The following is a 16741-nucleotide window of genomic DNA, read 5'->3' as shown; positions in this document are numbered from 1 at the left end:
GGCAGGCGGGGAGGGGGCGGCCCGGCTGGATCGGGGAAGGGGCGCGCAGGCGAGGCTGGGCTCTCCCTCGGCGCAGTTGTCAGCGCGGCTCCGTCGGGCTGCTGCCTGGCCGGCCGGCTTGCTTGCCTGCCTGGCTGGCTGCTGGCTCTCTCTCTCCTCCTCGGCGCCTCTCTCCTCCTCGCTCCGGCTCAGGCAGGCAAAAATCGATGGGGTTCGCCGCGCCGGGGCTTCCCCATTGATTTACACTCGTCCGCCTCCCCGCCTGCCTCGTTCCCTCGCTCCGCGGACCTGGCGGCTGCCTTCCAACACAATGGAATAATCAATTCAGCCCCGCGCTCGCCCCCCGCCTCCCCGCAGCCACACACACACACACACACACACAGCTACACGCAGGCACACACACATACACACAGCCACGCACCGGAGGGAGGAGCCAGCCGGCAGGTGCAGCCGAGCATCATGGGAAATGTAGTCCCTCCCCCGCCTCCGGAGCCGGCAAGGTCAAGGCTCCAGCAGCCGCCGCCGGCGTCAGCATCGCCGTCCTCTCGCTTTGTGCCTTTCCAAAGCAAGGCTGCTTCTTTGCTGCGCTCCGCACAACAACCCTGCGAGGTAGGTCAGGCAGGCCGGTGTAGGGCAGAGTGAGAAGGGAAGAGGTCAGATCAGGCCGCAAGGACCCAGCCCAGGGCAGCAGCCTGGTCTCCACCGGATGCTTGGCAAACACCAGCAAGCGGGATCTGGACACAAGGGCCCTTTCCCCTTCGGAGGTTTCCAAGGACTGGTATTGCTGCCAGAGCACAGCCATTGTGGCTAGTAGCCATCGACTGCCGTCTCCTCCTCCACAAATCTGTCCAATCCTCTTTTGAAGCCATTCAAGTCAGTCGCCTCCGGTGGGAGGGAGTTCCGCCGGCTAGCCATCTGCTGTGTGAAGAAGGAATTTGTTTTACCTGTCCCGAATCTTCTAATATTCAGCTTCCTGGCATGACCGCAACATCTAGTGAGAAAGGGAGAGAAACCTTTCTCCATGCAAAGCATGATTTTATCAACTTCTACCCCGTCGCCCCTGACATGCCTTTTTCTGCAAACTCCAAAGTCGCAGGCGCTGCAACCTTTCTTCACAGGGGGGTCGCGCCAACCCCCCTTGATCAGAGCGCTGTGGCTCTCGGTTTCCTGCTTCCAGGAAACCTTATCAGGAAGAGGAAACCTTATCAGGAAGAGCCTTGCTGTGGTCCAGAGTCTCCTGCTGCCCAGGCACAATGAGTCATCCACTTCGCCTAGTATCTCTGGGACCGAGAAGAGCTTTCAGCATCACCCGATCCTTTTGGCTGGAGATGCAGGAACAGAATCTCGGAGGTCACATCGTGAATAATAAGTGGTTTATCACTGAGCTACGGCCCACCCCATCACCATTATTATAGATGAGATACACCCCAATAAATAATTGCATTTATTTCTCAGCAAGGCGATTGCTTTACAGCATCTCTGCAAGGCCGGTCAATAATCTTCTCATTCTGCAAAGGGCAATGATTTTGCATGGCCTGCCCATCTCCGGGTGGTCTCTTCCCTTAGGGGTGTCTTCTGTCCACCCACAGCGCTGAGCCCAGGATTCTCGCCCTCTTCAGGGGTCTCCAGGGCAAAAGAGGAGAGGGCCAAGAGCCATAGTCTCATCTACCCAAACTTCCCCCTACACAAGGATTTGAGAGCCCAGACCTCTTTTGCATCCAACCACTCTAAGTTCAGGTCCGGTGATCCGGTGATGGACATTGCTGGTAGGGTAGAAGGCAGGGAGGCCAACATTAGGTGGCGCCAGAGAGCCGACAAATTAGTTTTGCTGTGTACAAGGACAAAGGTGATAGCCAGAGCCATCTGCAAGACTGGTCGTAGGAAGGCAGGGAGATGGAGGCTGCCTTCAGTGAGGGTGGGGGGAAAATGACTGCCCCCCATTCATCTTATTGGACTGGGCTGTGCTGCTGAGCTCCTTTTAACCCCAGGGTGGCAGCATCCCTGACCATTAGTCATGCTGGCTGGGACTGACAGGTTCTGGAGTCTGAGAACATCTGGAAGGCCAAAGTGCACCCCCCCCCCCGCAATTTCTAACTAGAGCTGTCAGGGTTCTGGTTGTACATCTGCATGTAGAAATTCTTAGCTTTCCTAGCAAGTTTATGGCACTGGAAATTCGGATCAGGGAATGTCTAGGCTCTTAGACAAGGGTCAACAAACCTTTTCAGCAGGGGGCCTGTCCACTGTCCCTCAGACCTTGTGGGGGGGCCGGACTATATTTTTTTTGGGGGGAGAACCAATTCCTATACCCCATAAATAACCCAGAGATGTATTTTAAATAACACATTCTACTCGTGTAAAAACACCAGGCAGGCCCCACAAATAACCCAGAGATGCATTTTAAATAAAAGGGCACATTCTACTCATGTAAAAACAAACTGATTCCAGGACTGTCCGTGGGCCAGATTTAGAAGGCGAATGGGCCAGATCCGGCCCCCAGGCCTTAGTTTGCCTATCCATGCTCTTAGGACATTCCCCACTCTGGTGTGATCTTCCCAACTCTTTAAGAAAGCATTAGAAGTTGGTGTCGTATAAGCACAGCGCTTTGTTCCTGCCATCCATCATTATTTAAGGCTGCAACCCAATTAGAGGCATTTTTAATTGCTTAATCATATGAGCTGGAGCCGATTAATCAAATAAGTTATCGATTAAATTAGCATACATTTGCATCTGGGCGTTTCTGAAGCCCTGATTTCCTTTGTTTTCATCATCTTTATAAGAAGAGGGGTCGTCCCAACTGAAGAGAAAACACAGAATGCCTCCTTTACGGTAATCTCCAAAGGAATAGCTGGTTAAAGTCACACATACCTCATACTTTTAGCGCACATTCCCACCCCAAAGATTTCTGGGAACTGTAGTTCACCCCTCCCAGAGCTATGATTCCCAGCACCCTTAACAAACCACAATTCCTAGGATTCTTCGGTTGGGGGGAGTCATGTGCTTTAACTGGATTGCTGTGTTCAAGAAAGAGTCTTCTCACAGCTTAGAAGCTAAGAAATTAATTTTGTTAACATTATTAGTATTCTGAACTAAACTTGTTGGTCCCTTACAACACATTGTTGACTTACAACCCATTTAAAAACATTATGCCATTTAAAAAAAAGAATTATACAAATCTTGCAAATTTTATAAAGACTCCATCATGCAAAAATTGGCTGGCTCTGGTTTGTTCCCAGGTGAAAATTTTCCTTGAAATAAACAGACAGTGATCAGGCTAATACTGGGGGCGGCCGCCGAGACCATATAACACCAGTCTTGAAAGACCTACATTGGCTCCCAGTACGTTTCTGAGCACAATTCAAAGTGTTGGTGCTGACCTTTAAAGCCCTAAACGGCCTCGGTCCAATATACCTGAAGGAGCGTCTCCACCCCCATCATTCTGCCCGGACGCTGAGGTCCAGCGCTGAGGGCCTTCTGGCGGTTCCCTCATTGTGAGAAGCAAAGCTACAGGGAACCAGGCAGAGGGCCTTCTCGGTGGTGGCGCCCGCCCTGTGGAACGCCCTTCCAGCAGATGTCAAAGCGATAAACAACTACCTGACATTCAGAAGACATCTTAAGGCAGCCCCGTTCAGGGAAGTTTTTAACGTGTGATATTTTACTGTATTTTTGGTTTCTATGGAAGCCACCCAGAGTGGCTGGGGAGGCCCAGCCAGATGGGCGGGGTATAAATAATAAATTATTATTATTATTATTATTATTATTATTATTATTATTATTATTATTATTATAGCAAAAGCCCTTTAATAAATGAGATATTATAGTGACCGCTAGCTGGACCAATCTTATAGGAAAAAGAAAGGTACCTCGATGTCACAGGTGCTGGTTTTAATACTTTTCACAACCAGGGAGCCACCCCCGACTCTTAATTACGCGTAAAAGTCTTAAAACAATTAATTGCCTCTACTTACAAAGGAAGATACCTAAGGACATTCTCGAATTAATTCAAAAACAGGTCTGGCCATCTAGACTGGAAAGGCAGTCTTGGGAGACACTTTTATTTACAAAAGGGATATTTGAGCAGCATTTGAATTTCCTTGTATTTTGAAAGGGTGGGGAATACTGGTGTTGACTGGCTTTTTTCCTGGGCCTGTTCTGTTCCATCTCCCGTCAATTTCACATAATCCTTCCTGCTCGTTATGGGATGTCAGCGCTTGATATGATTTCAACATAATCCACCGTGCTAGTCTACTTTTGCCAAAGAACCCATTGAACTGCACCTGAGTTTCCTGGAAAACCTAAAGGAGGACCAAAACTTGTTTTTATTTCTTTAGATTAGTTTTTTTAAAATTGTATTGTGTTATTAAAAACCTTAATAAAATTGGGGGGGGGGGGGAAATAAATAAAACCTAAAGGCCAGAGCTATGGGACGACCTTGGGCCATTCTTCTGAATGTTATGATCTTTTCCTGCCATTGTGAAATTTTAGCACCCCATTCTATCTCTGCTGTTTCCCTAAGAGAAGTTGGGGTCCCTGGAAGATCTCCCAGACAGCTTAGTTTCTGCAAAGCTATTCTATCTATTTGACTAGTTTCAATGAAGTGAAGAGGAATTAAACCATCCATATTGTGTAGCGCTTCTTTGGCTACTTCTGTCTGTGTGGCACACCTGCCTGCCTGGGATTCCTTGGGATATTTGGGGAAAATGGGGTTTGGGTGAGGAAGCCTTTTTACGACACGCAGACATGCCCTTTATAGGAAAGGTGTGCAAATGTTGGGAAATATCTCAGTGCAGGTAGATTTGCTTCTCGGTTTCCGGTCCAAGGTGTCAGGATTCATCTCCTGAAGTTTAGCTCCTAATCAGCACTACCTGCTTCCATGTCAACTCCACCTTGTCAGGCGAAAATACAAATATTTTTAAATATAAAGCCCATCGCCCCAATGAGACACGAATCTTTTCAAATCTGCAGTTGGCAACACCTTTTTTTCCCTAGCCCAGCAAAGATTGTTCAATCCATTCATCTAACGGAGCAATTAAAAAAACAAACCCCGCCGAAACTTGCTTTTTTGAATTAATTATTATTAGTCACTTTGAAGAGTTCCATTTCAGAGTGGGGAGGAGAGAGTGGGCAGGACGCAACATATAGTAGAAATTAAAGGGAGAGAAACGAAGAAGAAAAAAAGGAATTTCTTCCAGGGCTGCAGACAGAACCCAGCGTTGCCTCTTTTCCCCATCATCCTTCCTGGGGAACCCAGGCGTCCCGGGCCCTGCCTGGAAGGGGTTAAGCGCGCCCCCTCCCTCTCTGACAATGCACTCCCCCCCCCCCGCTGTTCTTAATTGCAGCTTCCCTGTTGCCGTGGCAACCGTGATCGAGGGAGCGAGACAGGCGCAGGGGGAGAGGAATAAAAAAATAGAGCGCGGAGAGCGAGAGAGAGAGAGAGAGAGAAAGGAAAAAAGCGAAGGAAGGAGGGAGCAGCCGAGCGGCGAAAGCACCTGCTCGCCGGCCTGGAGGAAGGGGCGGGGAAACTACAACTCCCAGGCGCCTTTGCGCCTCCCACCAGCAGCCAGCTTCTGCATCCTTGCCACTCTTCCTCTTCCTCCATTTGTGATTTATTTTATTATTATTATTTTGCATGCTTTAAACTAAAAATTTAAATTAAAAAAAGATGCATCGCTTGGTTTTCCTTTAAGCCCCGGTTTGCAAAAGTGCACTGATTCGCTTCTTTGCGTTATTTTTGCAGCGCTTTCTGTGCGTTCTTCTCGCCGGCGATCCTCTCTGCCGGGCGTCGACATGGCGTCGGGATCCGATGGCGGCGAGGAGGCGGCGGAGGCTCCGGAATCCCCGGCCGGGAAAGGTCAGTCGGAGGAGCCGAGGCGAAACCCCCGCCGACAGGGGGCGCTGCTGCTGCGCGACCTGCAGTCGGCTGGCAGTGGAGGGCGTCGGTAGGGGGCGGTGTGGGGCAAAGGCAGAGGCCATTGGGGAGGGAGAATGCGGGGTGCAAAGTATTGTTTTTTTGGGGGGGATAATCTGACAGCCACCCCAAGCGGGGCCAGATTAAGGCATGCTGCAGGAGCAGTGCCATAGAAGCTAAACAAACTACAGTGGTACCTCGGGTTAAATACTGAATTCGTTCGGGAGTTTCGTACTTAACCTGAAACTGTTCTTAACCTGAAGCACCACTTTGGCTAATGGGGCCTCCTGCTGCTGCTGCGCCACCAGAGCACGATTTCTGTTCTCATCCTGAAGCAAAGTTCTTATCCCGAGGTACTATTTCTGGGCTAGTAACCTGAAGTCTATGTAACCCGAGGTACCACTGTATATCTTAGGGCCCCACTCTCTTGGGGAACCTGGAAAAATTTAAAGGAAAAAACAACAACTGGATGTACATTTCCAAAACATAAGATAAAAAAACAAATAAAATAAAACCTACATACAGCAACAGTGTTTTGTGTTGTGTATGGACCTATGAGGTCCATAAATGACCATATAGCATATATTCAACACAAAAATCAGTGACCATTTGTTGCTGATAAAGGACAGCTGGACATATAAAGGGCCTCATTACCTTCAGTGGCTGAGGGCCTCATCAAGCCTAAATTTGGCCCTGTGCAGGACCCTATCCTATGTCACATTCATTAGGACCCCATAGTTATGGCTCTGTGCAATTGTTGAGAAATATAAACTAGAGCCCCCAAAGCATTGCCAGGAAAAAGTGGATCGAATGTAAAGAGTCCTACTTGAGACTCCTTGGGGAGACGAAGAAGCATAGGGATTACCTTGTCGTAACCCGCCCTGGGAACTTCAGGTGAAAGGCAGGCAATAGGTTGAACAAAATATAGCATTAAAAGATGCTTAAAACAAATTATGGTACCGGCACAAGAATGGGGAGGAGATCCTAAAATTTCTGTTCTGTTTCAAAGGCCAGGGTAAAGAGCAGTCGGCTAATTTCTACTCGATGGGGTATAAATGTAATAATGCAGATTTTGACCAGCCCGCCATTGTTTAGAAAATTAATGAATTAAAAATCGGGGCTTAGGGCGGCCATGAAGAGGATGGCTCTCTGAGTGCCTTTGCTTGGCAAGCGATGACTTCCCCCTCTTCCCCAAAACCTCCGGGGTGAGAATTTGTTTTCCAAGTCGGGAGAGTAGCTGGCTGGGGTTTATTTTCTGTCTCCTGCTTAAGAAAAGCATTTCAAAAATTAAGCGTTCCCAACAGGAAGGGGCCGATGCAGAATTGTGTCGGGGAATGTGTGGGGTGGGGAAATGGAATTTTTATATTTATGTACATGTATATAGGCTGCATCAGAATTAATTCGCTCCGGCTCCCTTGTACAGATTCCACCTCAGGCTCCATTGAGGTGGAGCAGAAGTTCCTTTTCGGACCTGACGCCGTGCTGAAGCTGGAGGCGCTGGGGGCGATACCAGAAGCCAGCGTCTCCTTCCGCGACCGGTACTACGACGTTCCCGATTGGCGCCTCACGCTAGCAGATCATTGGCTCCGGCAGCGCGAAGGGGCTGGCTGGGAGCTGAAATTCCCCCTTCGGCCACTAGAGGGCGCTGTCACTAGCCGGGGGCAGCAGAACCTTCCGGAACTGCGAGCCCAAAGCCATGAGCCGCAGCACCCGCCTCAGCCACTAGAGGGAGCTGGCAGGACGCACCTGGCCACGCAATACCAGGAAGTGACCTGCCCCCGAGACATCGTGGCCCGTGTCTGTGGTCTGCTGGGCGTGGACCCGGCCGCGGGTTGGCAGAGCGACGTGGCCAGAGCCGTGGAGGAGCTGGGCCTGCAGGAGTTTGCCAGCTTCGTCACCCAGCGGTGCAAATACCGCCTGGCCAACCTCCGCCTGACGGTGGATCTCGACGAGATGGACTTTGGCTATGCCGTGGGAGAGGTGGAGGCAATGGTTTTGCGGGAGCAGGAAGTTCCAGAGGCTCTGGAGAGGATACAGGAGCTGGGAAGTCGGCTGGGTGAGGAGTTTGGCTATTTTGACCCAGGAAGTGCCCTCTTAAGCCAAAGGGCTTCCTGTTCTCAGTGGCCCATCAAATGCCACCCATTGTTGCCCGCAGATAGGACAACATCAGTGCCCTCTCCACTCACAATTCCCAGCAGAGCCATTGCGGCTCCACAAATTTGTCCGACCTTGCACCTAAGGGTCTCGCAAATACTGTATTTTTTTGCTCTATAAGACTCACTTTTTCCCTCCTAAAAAGTAAAGGGAAATGTGTGTGCGTCTTATGGAGTGAATGCAGGCTGCGCAGCTATCCCAGAAGCCAGAACAGCAAGAGGGATTGCTGCTTTCACTGCGCAGCGATCCCTCTTTCTGTTCTGGCTTCTGAGATTCAGAATATTTTTTTCCTTGTTTTCCTCCTCCAAAAACTAGGTGTATCTTATGGTCTGTTGCGTCTTATAGAGCGAAAAATACGGTGGTTTAGTGGCAGATTCAGAAATGCAGGGTCCCCTCTGTGAAAGTCACAGCTTCTAAGATCATACCATAATCTTGTAATTATAATCGGGGGGTGCATCAAAACAATGCGTGCAGATCTCGGCACGTTGCCTTCTAAGCTAGATCTACTATTTTCTGGGCACAGGCGGACAATTTGGAGTGCTCCGGAACTTTCTTCCAGGGTGGCTTGAGTGGTGTTTTTCGTGAGGTTCCATTGTACGTAACAAAATCAGCCTGGATAGCTCAGTCGGTCGGAGCACGGTGCTGAGAACGCCAAGGTTTCAGGTTCGATCCCCGTATGGGACAGCTGCAAATTTGGGTTGGACTAGATGATCCTTAGGGTCTCTTCCAAGTCTGTGATTCTATAAACTTGCACACAGGATACAGAACAGCTCTTTGTGCGCCTTCAGCAGAGTGACCCTAGGAGCCTATCCTCAGGGGCTAAGAAACTCTGTTTTCATGCTTCTTGCGTGGCTGTAGGACACTGGAGATGGGGCTCCTCACTTTGGGGGGGCCTGATTAATGAGGCTTTCCTCCCTCTTCTTAAGCACCTCTCCAAAAATCTTTTTTTAAAGTACGAAATACCGAATTTTTTGCTCTATAAGACTCACTTTTTCCCTGCTAAAAAGGAAGGGGAAATGTGTCTTATGGAGCAAATGCAGGCTGCACAGCTATCCCAGAAGCCAGAACAGCAAGAGGGATTGATGCTTTCACTGCGCAGCGATCCCTCTTGCTGTTCTGGCTTCTGAGATTCAGAATATTTTTTTTCTTGTTTTCCTCCTCCAAAAACTAGGTCTGTCTTGTGGTCTGGTGCATCTTTTAGAGCGAAAAATACGGTACAAACAAGAACTGCTTGATGCTTAGTCCTCTACATCCCAGGGATGTTTGGATGGGTTCGTAATTCCGTTCCAGGTCTCGCCCTGTTGCCAAATTAACATTCTCCTCTCTTTCTGGTCTCCCCGGCAGGCCTGGATATGAAATCCCCGATTCCTGGCAAGATGTCTGTCTACCTGCATAAATTCAGACCTGCGCACTACGAGGCCCTCATGAGAGCTGGGTCGCTGAGGAAAGTGAGAGCTGCAACGGACGAGGAGGGGAACTGACTGGGGCTGGAGGAACGGGGGTGGGGGCTATGCTTCGGGCAAGAGAGAAAGTCCGCTACCTGAACCGAGAGGACAATTCGGACCACGTTCCTCCCACCCAGCCCTCCTTTCTTCCCCCCTCTGCCAAACCTTCCAACTTCACCCAACATCTGGAATGGCTTTCGACACCCCGTGGCACTCGGGAGCCTTGCGTGACATCACAGCAGGTCAGCCAATAGCAGCCGGGCCTGGGCAGAGGGGCTCCCTGCTGCGAAACAGCCAGGCGTTTGCCCTGTTACACAAGAGCGGAGAATGCGTTGAGAAGACATTTATTCACGCTGAAAGCTCAATGGCCGTTCGATGGAGAGCGGCAGGGGGCAGGTTTGAGAGATGGGGGTGAGGGGAGAGAGAAAGGAAGTAGGAGGGGTACACAGTGTGGCCTCACCCAAGCTAGAACACACCCACAACCCAGGGGCTTGGGGCTGCCAATTCCAGCAGCCCCATCTGGAGGGAGCCACATATTGTGGATCTGCGGAACTCACTGCCCTTGCATAGTGTAAAAGCGCCCGGCAGGATGCTAAGGCAGGGCTTCCCTGCAGTGGTTCTTGCACTACTCTCAGTGTGCATCAACCGCAGCGTCGCTATTGCTGGGGCCAGCCAGCGTCTGGAGGGGAGGTTTGTTGGACCTACCAGCAGTACGGCCAGAGGTGAAAAAAACAAATCCAGCCATGAAGAGGGATAGCTGGTGTTTGTGTTTGTTTTTGTTAAAGAGGGCTTTCCCCCTCCACCCCCCAACCCACTCTTTATCTCCATCGATTTCCATTTAGTCTCGCTCAGTTGTTGTGGAGTTTCCCCCATCTGGCTGATCAATTGAATTGATCTGCCAGCAGCTGGGAGGGAGGAGGGAGAAAGGGGGCTGGCTGAGACGGGGATTCCCCTTCTCCCTCCCGCCTCCCTCTTTCGGAAATCCCTCATTGGATCCAGCGAGAGAGGCGCCCTCTGCCCTTCCGCCTGTGCAAATGGGCAGCACCCATGGGTGTTGTTATTTGGGGCACCCACCTGGAGCAAACGCGCCACCTGGTGGTAAGATGGTGTCATTGCAAGGGTTTTTCTCCACCCCACCCCTTCCCTTCCCTCGGAGTGGAGTGCATTTTAGGGGGACCTGTCGAGGAGGGAGGGGTACAGTGGGCCGCTCGCTCTTCATTTCCAGGCAGCCTCGGGGAATGAGTTGATTTCCTTGATCTGTTGCACCAAAGCTCCAGAGGGCAGAGTGTAGGCAAGTCGTAACCTCATGCGGAGCGGGAGCTGGAATCAGAAAGGGATAAGGCTTACTTGACGCTGGGTGTATAATCTCTGCTTGCAAACATTAAAAGCTGCGTTCTGCAAAACAGAAAGCTCTGGATTTGATGCTGCGGAAACCCCTTTTTTACGAGAGCTAAGACGCTAGTCCTTAGTGTTGCTGGAAGATTGAGGGCGACACGTGTTGTGTTAAATGGGGAAAGAAAGCGAATTTGGGCGGCTGGAGAGTACCCTTCTTGAAGGAACAGGAAGTGACATCACCCTGGTGCCTGTTACGCTAACCAAGGTGAAGTCAGCCGGCGAGGGCAGAGGAGGAAGTGACATCACCGCTGTCTTTGTGATGTGGGAGTGTGACGGTGCCACTTCCTGTTTTCAGCGGGAAACATCCTTCAGATGCTGCCAACAGAAGTGGCCCACATGAAGCTTAAGCAATAGAGTCTCTGCACGTCACTTTACAGGAGGAGAGGAAGTGATGTCACCACCTTGCTTTAACTGATGGCCAGGCAGGAAATGACATCGCTGCTCAGATCACAGGTTAATTCCCACTCCCTGGCCACACGTATACCCCTCCTCTCACCTGCTTACCTTTTTGGGGTTCAATACTCGGATGAGCTGGGTGATGGGGGGCCCACCCTCACCTGGGACTGTAGAGCCACTCGGGGCCAGCAGCTCCACTTGGAAGGACTGTCAGAAGAGGAGCAGGTGAAAGTCCAAACAATGCATATCATTTAAAAAAAGGGGGAAAAGTTTTTGACCCCTGCAAAACCCAGGGCCGTTTCCCTTCCTGCTTTCTCCCCTCCCTGCCCTGCAAAAGGATTTCATTTGCAATTTAAAACATTGTGGATGACAGCCTTATCCCTTGGTCTAATCCTCTTTTAAACCCTCCTCCAAGTTGGCCATCACTGCCTCCTGTGGCAGTGAGTTCCATAGTTTGTGTAAAGAATTACCGTATTTTTTGCTCTATAAGACTCACTTTTTCCCTCCTAAAAAGTAAGGGGGAATGTGTGTGCGTCTTATGGAGCGAATGCAGGCTGCACAGCTATCCCAGAAGCCAGAACAGCAAGAGGGATTGCTGCTTTCGCTGTGCAGCGATCCCTCTTGCTGTTCTGGCTTCTGAGATTCAGAATATTTTTTTTTCTTGTTTTCCTCCTCCAAAAACTAGGCGTGTCTTATGGTCTGGTGCATCTTATAGAGCGAAAAATACGGTGCTTCCTTTTGCCTGCCCAGAAACCCTTGGCTTGGTGACCCCATTGGCCTCTGGCACTGGGAGGAACATAAAGGAGGATGCCCCTCCTTCTTAAGAACACCAGCAGATTTTTCTTGGCTGCTGGGTGAGGCCAAAGGGGACCCCCATCTAGGCCAGCATCCCAGCATCCTCCTCTCCCGGGGGCAAAGCGGATGCCCCACTGAGAAAGCCCACAAGCAAGACCTCACGGCCCAAGCGGCCCTTCGCAGTTGTGATTCCCAGCAACTCATATTCAGAAGCATCGCGGCCTCTGTGGCTCGTGGCCGCCTCTGCGATCTCGCCCAACCCTCTTCTCAAGCCACCCGAGGCCTCACCTTGGGGACAGCCACTTGCAGACAAAACCCGGCCACGTCGTGGGGGGTCCTGTTGGAGACGGTGGCCGTGATGAGCAGCAACGAGGGCTCCAGCGGCGGCCGGTCCATGGAAAACTCGACCAGCAGGCCGTCTTGTTCGTACGCAACCATGCGGGTGATGGCGGAGGCTGCAGGGAGGGAAGGGCAGCAGCTAAGTCTAGCTCCCCTCCGGCCAACCACCCCCTGAGGTATAGAAAGTCCCCAAAGCCATGCCAAGCCAGGACACACCTGAGCATGTGCAAAGGGCCTTGCCCTCGCCTGAGTAACCCCAGGCAGCCTACACAGGACTGGCACTGTGACCTTCCAGCTCAGAGGCTGAGGAACAGCCCTCTTGACCCTTCACAATAATATGCGGCCCACATGGCTAAGCAGGGAGCAGCCTGGTCTCTTCTGTATTTTTCTCTGGAAATGCTATGAGTGCCATTCATAGAAGGGGTTTCATTGGACCCTGCAGCTTTCCCTTTCTTGCATTACTCAAAACAGAGCAGCTTTCAATAATAATAATAGTAATAATAATAAGTGCTATTTTTCTATGAAAAAAGGAGTCGAACTCACCACAAATACCTCCCTCCTTCTCTTAGAATGGCAATGATGCCCACCTGGAAATGCCGGAACTGAGTTCCAGCTGAAAAAAGCCCTAATAATATTAATTATTATTATGTCTTATTCCCTGCCCACCTGACTGGGTTACCTCAGCCACTCTGGGTGGCTCCCAACAGAAAATTAAAACAGGATAAAACATCAAACATTAAAAGCTTCCCTAAACAGGGCTGCCTTCAGGTGTCTTCTAAAAGTCAGGTAGTTGTTTATTTCCTTGACATCTGGTGGGAGGGCGTTCCACAGGGCGGGTGCCACCACCGAGAAGGCCCTCTGCCTGGTTCCCTGTAACCTCACTTCTCGCAGGGAGGGAACTGCCAGAAGGCCCTCGGAGCTGGACCTCAGTGTCCGAGCGAACAATGGGGGTGGAGACACTCCTTCAGATATACAGGTATATTTTAGTGCTCATTGTTAAAACTTAACAAGAGCGATACAGCTATTGTTAAAAGGGAGCAGTGCTTTTGGCTCAGAAATGCCCATGTGAGGTGGAGAAATACGCTCTCTTTACTTTATTTCACCTGTCTGGAAAACCCCCCGAGGGGAGTGATGGAATGAAAGGATATTGGGGGTGGACTTGTCCTTTGCAGACTTGCCTAAAAGGGTCTTGTCAAGAATCGAGTTGCAAAAAGCAACCCCACCGGCAAAGAGCTCTTAGGTCAACATACTTGGGGCTTTCAGATCACCAAGGAAATCGAGGAAGGATTCCACTGCTGGGGCGACGGTGCTGGGCTGGGCTGGAGGGGGATCTGCGGGGCCTCCAAGCAGATCCAAAAGATCAGAGACCTACAGGGGAAGCAAGGGAGTGTTGAAGAGGAGATGGCGAGGGTGAGGGGATTCCCATCGCGGGGCACCAGTGCAGAGAGGCATGCAGTGATAATCTGGGAAAGGAGAGGCATCAGAAACAGCACAGCCACTGCCGGGGGGGTGCACGTTAAAATAGGGCTCTGGGTGTTCAGACCACTTTAAAATTGCTGAAAATTGATTAATTAAATATTTCTGCCACAGACTGCGTGGATGAGGCTCACGGGCCACAGGTGGTTCACAAGCTGCACTTTGGAAATGCCTCCTTTAAAAATCAAGGCTTGTGTTCAGGTTTCACCCCCACCAAACCGGTTCGGTTCCAGTTCAGCCTTTCTGTGGCGAAGCAACAAGCTCACTGATTCGTGTAAGGAAAGAGCTGAGATGATACAGGATTCCGGTTTATAAAAGGAGGTGGGCCAAATTAACAGCTGGGCTCTTCAAAATCCAGTAGTATGCTTAGGTTCTGCTGTGGTGCTGCCAGTCTAGGGGAAGCCAAGATTGGCCAGCTCTGAAAACCAAATCCTTATTTGGAATTGGTAATCCTGGATTACGTGCTGCCTGCTCCCTGCTCCAAAATGTCACCTTGCCCTTAAGTTTAGGGTTTGCCCTGCGCCCAAGTGCCCCCTGGTGCCAACCGCTTGGCAAAGTAACTCCCCACCTGGCCAGAGTCCTGTTGCTGGACGTCGCTGGGTGCTGGCGCCACCTCCAGGATTTGAGGAGCAACAGCGGCCTCTCTTCCATTCTGCTCTTTTTCACTTCCTTCCTCGGTGTAGCTAGTTTTGTCGACTAAGGGCATCTTCTCCAGGACGGATGCTCTGGTAGGAAGAAAGGAAAAGAGATACGGGCCTTTTGTGGGGATTTATTTGGCAAGAGATGGGATGCAGGTGGCGCTGTGGGTTAAACCACAGAGCCTAGGACTTGCCAATCAGAAGGTCGGCAGTTCGAATCCCCACAACGGGGTGAGCTCCCATTGCTCAGTCCTGCTCCTGCCAACCTAGCAGTTCGAAAGCACGTCAAAGTGCAAGTAGATAAATAGGTACTGCTCCAGCGGGAAGGTAAACAACGTTTCCGTGCGCTGCTCTGGTTCGCCAGAAGCGGCTTAGGCATGCTGGCTACGTGACCCGGAAGCTGTACGCCGGCTCCCTCGGCCAATAACGTGAGATGAGCGCTGCAACCCCAGAGTCGGTCACGACTGGACCTAATGGTCAGGGGTCCCTTTACCTTTACTTGGCAAGAGAGTGGGGAAGCAGGGTAGGAGAGAGATTTTATCTGCTGTTGACATGGCATGGCTGTTTCCGCTGTCAACCCTCCTCACCCATCCTATAATCTGCATGCCAGGAATAAAGGTTTGCAAACCAGATTTGGGTACTCTTGTTCCTCCATGGAGGTTTAGCCGCTGAAGGCTTCCCGTGTGAGCACCCACAAAGAACGTTTGCAAAGACCGTCAAGGTGGAAGGCCGTTTGGAACAGCGTTTTCAGCGCTCAAACTTGGATGGGGTGAAATGGGGAAGCTAGCTAAAAAACGGGTGTTGTGTGAATGGAAGGGCCCACACAGGAGGTCAAAATATAGAGAACACCCGAGAACAAGAGCGGTTTCAGGCGCCCGTCTGTGCCAGGAGTACCTGAGGTGGTCGTACTTCCGGAAGAGGGCGTTGTACTCGACCGCCCGCTGCTGGAGCTCCACGTCGTGGCAGCTGCAGTAAATGGAAACCAGGCTCCGGATCCGACTTCTCAGGGCGGACGGGGTGGGAAAAAAGAATCGAGGGGAAGAGGTTACGAGCTGCCTCTGCTTCGGGCAGAGAAGCAGGACGCAGGATGAGGCGGGAAATATTACACAGGCAAATCAATTCAAAAGGCCTCGCAGGATGGTCCGACCCTTGCCACTGCTACACCCTGCCAGTCGTAGAGTCGTAGGATTGTAGAGTTGGAAGGGAACCCAACCCAATCCACCTGCAACGCAGGAATCGCGGAATCCCTGACAGATGGCCCATCCAACCTCTTTCCAAAACTGGCAATGGCGGAGAGCCCACTGCCTTCTGGGGGAGTCCTTTACCCTGTCAAAGAGCTCTTGCCGCCAGAAGGCTCATCCTTATGTATTAAGTCAGAATCTCCTTGGCATTTGAATTCCGTTGGCTCCCAAAGATCATCAATGTTTTTAATGTTTAAAAGACTACAGTGGTACCTCGGGTTACATACGCTTCAGGTTACAGACTCTGCTAACCCAGAAATAGTACCTCGGGTTAAGAACTTTGCTTCAGGATAAGAACAGAAATCGTGCTCCGGCGGCGCGGCAGCAGCAGGAGGCCCCATTAGCTAAAGTGGCGCTTCAGGTTAAGAACAGTTTCAGGTTAAGAACGGACCTCCGGAACGTATTAAGTACTTAACCCAAGGTACCACTGTATTGTATTTTAATATTTTGTTGGAAGCTGCCCAGAGTGGCTGGGGAAACTCAGCCAGATGGGCAGGGTATAAATAATAAATATATTATTATTATTATTATTATTATTATTATTATTATTATTATTATTATTATTATTTTATTATTATTATTGTCTGCCCCTGCCCCTGAGGCCTGGCTTAGGAAGAGGGGAAGTTGAGGCTGTGATCCTAAACCAACCACACAATTCCCCACCCCCCAAGGAATCCTGGGAACCTTTGTTTGCTAAGGATGCTGGGAGCTGCAGCTCAAACTACAACTCCCAGGGTTCCACGGGGGAATCGGTGTGCTTTGCAGGTTATGGTGCGTCCGCGGCCTGAGGGTGGGGATGTGGGCTGTGAGCTCACTTGATGTCGCTGCCCTGGAGACGGGTCCCGAGCTTCATGAGGGCGGTGAGTGCGTAGGCCCTGGTGCCCGGCAGCGAGAGGTGCGACTGCAGCACTCGCTCCAACATGGAGACCATTTCCTCTGGGTCCACCTGCCGCAGTG

The 16741-nt window shown here is 50.9% G+C and overlaps 2 protein-coding genes across 6 annotated transcripts in view; one reads left to right on the top strand and one right to left on the bottom strand.

Moving 5' to 3' along the window:
• The first annotated feature begins 5339 nt into the window (after positions 1 to 5339).
• On the top strand, positions 5340 to 10913 carry THTPA (thiamine triphosphatase). Its single transcript, XM_081887016.1, has 3 exons — positions 5340 to 5848; positions 7329 to 7961; positions 9404 to 10913. The coding sequence occupies exons 1-3, from the start codon at positions 5785 to 5787 to the stop codon at positions 9538 to 9540; spliced, it is 834 nt and encodes a 277-aa protein (XP_081743142.1). The 5' UTR covers positions 5340 to 5784; the 3' UTR covers positions 9541 to 10913.
• Positions 9833 to 16741, bottom strand: part of AP1G2 (adaptor related protein complex 1 subunit gamma 2) — a 25437-nt gene continuing 18528 nt past the window's right edge. For 4 of the 5 annotated variants that reach the window (XM_081886774.1, XM_081886776.1, XM_081886775.1 and 1 more), the window contains exons 16-22: positions 16600 to 16730; positions 15438 to 15545; positions 14474 to 14630; positions 13680 to 13797; positions 12379 to 12545; positions 11404 to 11502; positions 9833 to 10824 (exon numbers count right to left, since the gene is read on the bottom strand). In XM_081886774.1, the coding sequence (XP_081742900.1) occupies positions 10720 to 10824; positions 11404 to 11502; positions 12379 to 12545; positions 13680 to 13797; positions 14474 to 14630; positions 15438 to 15545; positions 16600 to 16730 (885 nt within the window). In that variant the 3' untranslated portion in view covers positions 9833 to 10719. The remainder of the gene's footprint in view (positions 10825 to 11403; positions 11503 to 12378; positions 12546 to 13679; positions 13798 to 14473; positions 14631 to 15437; positions 15546 to 16599; positions 16731 to 16741) is intronic. The other variant, XM_081886777.1, reaches the window with a different exon arrangement.

Source organism: Podarcis melisellensis (assembly GCF_964234715.1).
Source record: "Podarcis melisellensis genome assembly, chromosome: 13".
Taxonomy (NCBI): domain Eukaryota; kingdom Metazoa; phylum Chordata; class Lepidosauria; order Squamata; family Lacertidae; genus Podarcis; species Podarcis melisellensis.
This window is presented reverse-complemented; position numbering and strand designations above follow the sequence as displayed.